The sequence below is a fragment of the Eptesicus fuscus genome, chromosome 6, assembly GCF_027574615.1.
Source record: "Eptesicus fuscus isolate TK198812 chromosome 6, DD_ASM_mEF_20220401, whole genome shotgun sequence".
Classification (NCBI taxonomy): Eukaryota; Metazoa; Chordata; class Mammalia; order Chiroptera; family Vespertilionidae; genus Eptesicus; species Eptesicus fuscus.
This window is the reverse complement of record NC_072478.1, coordinates 7,434,306-7,438,039: the sequence shown is the minus strand read 5'-3', so window position 1 is coordinate 7,438,039 and position 3,734 is coordinate 7,434,306. Positions and strand designations below refer to the sequence as shown.

General features: G+C 41.9%; 1 protein-coding gene across 1 annotated transcript; it reads left to right on the top strand.

The window, feature by feature from the left end:
• The first annotated feature begins 2,338 nt into the window (after nucleotides 1-2,338).
• LOC129149264 (protein transport protein Sec61 subunit beta-like) lies at nucleotides 2,339-2,682 on the top strand. The gene is made up of 2 exons (XM_054716779.1): nucleotides 2,339-2,416; nucleotides 2,467-2,682. The coding sequence occupies exons 1-2, from the start codon at nucleotides 2,339-2,341 to the stop codon at nucleotides 2,680-2,682; spliced, it is 294 nt and encodes a 97-aa protein (XP_054572754.1).
• Nucleotides 2,683-3,734: the final 1,052 nt, after the last annotated feature.

The following is a 3,734-nucleotide window of genomic DNA, read 5'->3' as shown; positions in this document are numbered from 1 at the left end:
GCACCACCCCTTGAGGGCAAACTTCAGCCAAATGGACTGATGGGATGGTCAGCCACCAGCTCTTTGGCAAGAGTTTCCCTGCGGCTTCAGTGCAGACCACATCCTGGCTCTGCTCCCTCCTCTGCCTGTGCTGCTCCATGCACTTCTGAGAGGCCCCGCCCTCCACGAGCCTGCTTTAATATTTTAGTCAGCTCGACCTAAGACTGGTCACCATTTACAGCAGAATAAAAAGTATTATCTACCCAGGAGTAAATCTAGCAAAGTATGTACAAGGTCTCTACAAAAACAAACAAACAAACAAACAAAAACACTACAAAAACAGTATTGAGAGAAATGAAAGAATCTGTAGATAAACAGAGAGCTATGTCATGGCCGTGAGTCAGAACACCCAGTCCTGTAAGGTGTCAATTCTTCCCAAACTGGACTATAAAGTCAACGCTATTGCAACAAAAATCCCATCCTGTTGTGTAAATTGACAAGCTGACTCTAAAATTTATGTAGAAGTGCAAAGGTACAAATAGCCAGGACACGATCATTAGAGGCAGAGCGTGGTGGAAGGATTTTCTCCCCTAGGCATAATCAGGCTGCAGAGTTAAGACAGTGAGGTGGTGTAGTATAAACAAACTGGTCAGGGGGTGGCACAGAGAGATGAGAAGTAGACCATCTCCATGTGGACACCTGTTATAAGAAAAAAATAATTCTGTGGGGTGGTGGAGAAAGTGGTACTTTTAATAGCTATGTGGGAAAATAATGAAACTCAACCCCTCCCTCCCACCTTGTCAATTCCAGGTCCACTGGATCCAACTGTGAAAGTTTCTAGAAGAAACTCTTGGTCAGTGTAAAGTATCTTCACAACCTAGTTGTAGGCAAATATTTCCTTAAAAGGTATATGTACACAGAAAAAGCATTATCCATGAGAGAAAATGTAAGAGATTTGAGATTATAATTTAAATTTCCTATTCATCAGAAGGCACTATTAAGATAGTGAAAAGCCACAGCGTTAAAGAAAATATTTGTAACTCACAAAACTGACAAATATAAAGAATTCAAAAAAAAATCAAGAAAGACATAGTCAACCTAATAGAAAAATGGATAAGAGATTTGAATGGGTACTTAATAAAAGAATATTCAAATGACCAACATCATTACTCATCAAGGAAATGGAAATTAAAACTATAATGAGATACAACTACATGCCCACCTCAATACCTAATTTAAAACACACACACACACACACACACACACACACACACACACCTGACCTGAACAACTAAAAATTTTATGCACTGCTGGGAAATTTTTAAATTGGTTCAATTGATTTGGAAAACAATTCATCATTATCTACCTAAAATTGAATATGCTTCCATCCTTTAACCCAGCAATCTGGTGTGGTGTTTTCTTTCTTAATAGGCCATTAAAGGCTGGGGTGTGGTTTAAGACTCACAGGTTGTTGAGTGGTCAAGGCCATGGGGACGGAAGTGATCAGTAGGCTGTCTGAGCCTGCTGCTGGCAGTAGCCACTCGGTGCATGCAGCCTTCCTGACTGCCGAAGCCATCCCTCTGGTCTCAGAAGTAGCCACCATAGGAACCCAGCTTGTGTTCAAATGCCCGCTCATTATTTTCACCAGGCTGCCCAGCTATGCCCAAAAGAAATACATGCATATGTACACCAAGAAATATGAAGAAGTTTTTTTCATAGCCTCATCATTCACAATTGTCTCAAACAGGAAAAAAGAATCCAGCAACAAGGAGAAGATATTTTTAAAAAATAGTGGCATATTTATGCAATGGAATACTATCAGCAGTGAAAATATACAGACTACAACCATAGGCAGTGATGTGCAGGAATCTGACAGCTCTAATGCTGAGCAAAAGAAGGTGAACACAACAGAATATATTCTGTGTGGTTCCATTTATATACAGGTCAAAAAAAAAAAAAAAACACATAACCTGGCGAGACTAGGCTCAGGTATTCAGGAATGCAGGTGTAAGAAAAACAAGGAAATTGTTATTATGAAGTCAGGATGGTGGTTACCAGGAGGAAGTTATAGAGGAGGAAAGAGGGAGTTATAGGAGGGGCACAGAGATGCTTCTGGGGTATTGGATGCATTTTGTTTCTTGATCCGGGTAGGCTGGTGTTTCCTTTAGGACTCTTTCAGCTTAAAAGTCTTGTTCTGTTAAATTTTCTGTATAGATCTTATTTTTCAAAATAAAATGTGTTAAGTGAGAAATTAAGGTTGCAATTACACAGATAGCATAGAAAAGCAAACCTCCAGCTTCTGAGGGCTCCACCGCTTCCAGCCGTCTCTCTCGGGTCCCTGCCACCTCTGGTTTCCAAGATGCCTGGCCTGACCCCCAGTGGCACCAACGTGGGCTGCTCAGGACACTCCCCAGTACAGCAGTGGCGGATAGCACGGGTGTGTGTGGGCGGGGGGGGGGGGGGGGGGGGGGGGGGGAGGGGGGGGAGGAGGGCGGTGCACAGGTCCAGCAGAGGAAAAATGCCAGCTGTGGAACACGGAGCGCAGGCCGCACGACCTCAGCAGGCATTGGGGAGATGTGGCAATTCTACACAGAAGGTTCGCCTGGCCTCAAAGTTGGCCCTGCTCCAGTATTGGTTATGAGACTTCTGTTCATCACTTCTGTATTTATGTTGCACATTTGGGGCAAGTACACCCCTTCATAGATTTGGCTACATCCATTTGTCTGTCATCTGAAGGAGAAAAAAAAATCGATATATCTTGGACCAAAAACATAATGATTTTCTGTTCATGAGAAAGAAATTTTCTGTAAGCTTACTGTTTTACAGGGAACTTAACGAAAATTGATTTTAAGGATCAATTTTTTTATATGGCTAATAAACTTTTTAATTCTTTTTTTTAAAAAGCAAACCTTCAGGAATTAACAAATTTTTAATGTAACTTCTAAAAATGTAAAATATCACTGAAATTTTTTAAAAATGGCAAACTAGACATAGCTGAAGAGAGAAGTAGTGAAGTAGATGGCATGGTCAGTGAATTTATCCGGAAGGCAGCAGAGAAGATACAAAGATGGAAAATATAAAAGAGAGATGTAGAGACATGAGAGGAAAAGAGAGGGTCTAATCTGTGTCCATTTGAAATCTCTTAAAAAGCAAATGGTAAGAATTGATTTAGGAATGGCCACATACATTTAGAGAATTGTATATTAAGGGAATTTTCTAGAACTGATGAAAAATACAAATTTATAGGTGGAGGAAGCACAACATATACCTAGATATATTATGTGAAATTGAAGAATAGCAACAACGAAGAGAAGACCTTGTAAGAACCTGAGAGGAGAAATTGCCTCTAAAGAAGACATGTGGACTTCTAAACAACAGCAATGGAAGCGACTGTATAGCCTCCACGGGGGCCTCCAGTAACCCTCACCTCCTGAAATGTGTGCTGACCCATCCTACACTGAACAGAGTTGCCCTGTGTGACCAGAAGTATGTCGAGGAAGTAATGACGACGGGCTAGAACAGAAACAGCACTGGTGCTTCCACCTGGGTCTGTTGATTGCAAACTCTGGAAGCCTGTGGCAAGGTCCTCATGGAGAGAAGCCTGCAGACCCAGCCAGCATTGGACTGCACCCTCACGACAGATCCCGAAGCAAAACAGACCAGCCAACCCGCCCCCCAATTTCTGCTTCACGGAAACCATAGAACGTTACCTCCGCTAAACCACTAAGTTTGGACATAATTCGTTACACAGCAAT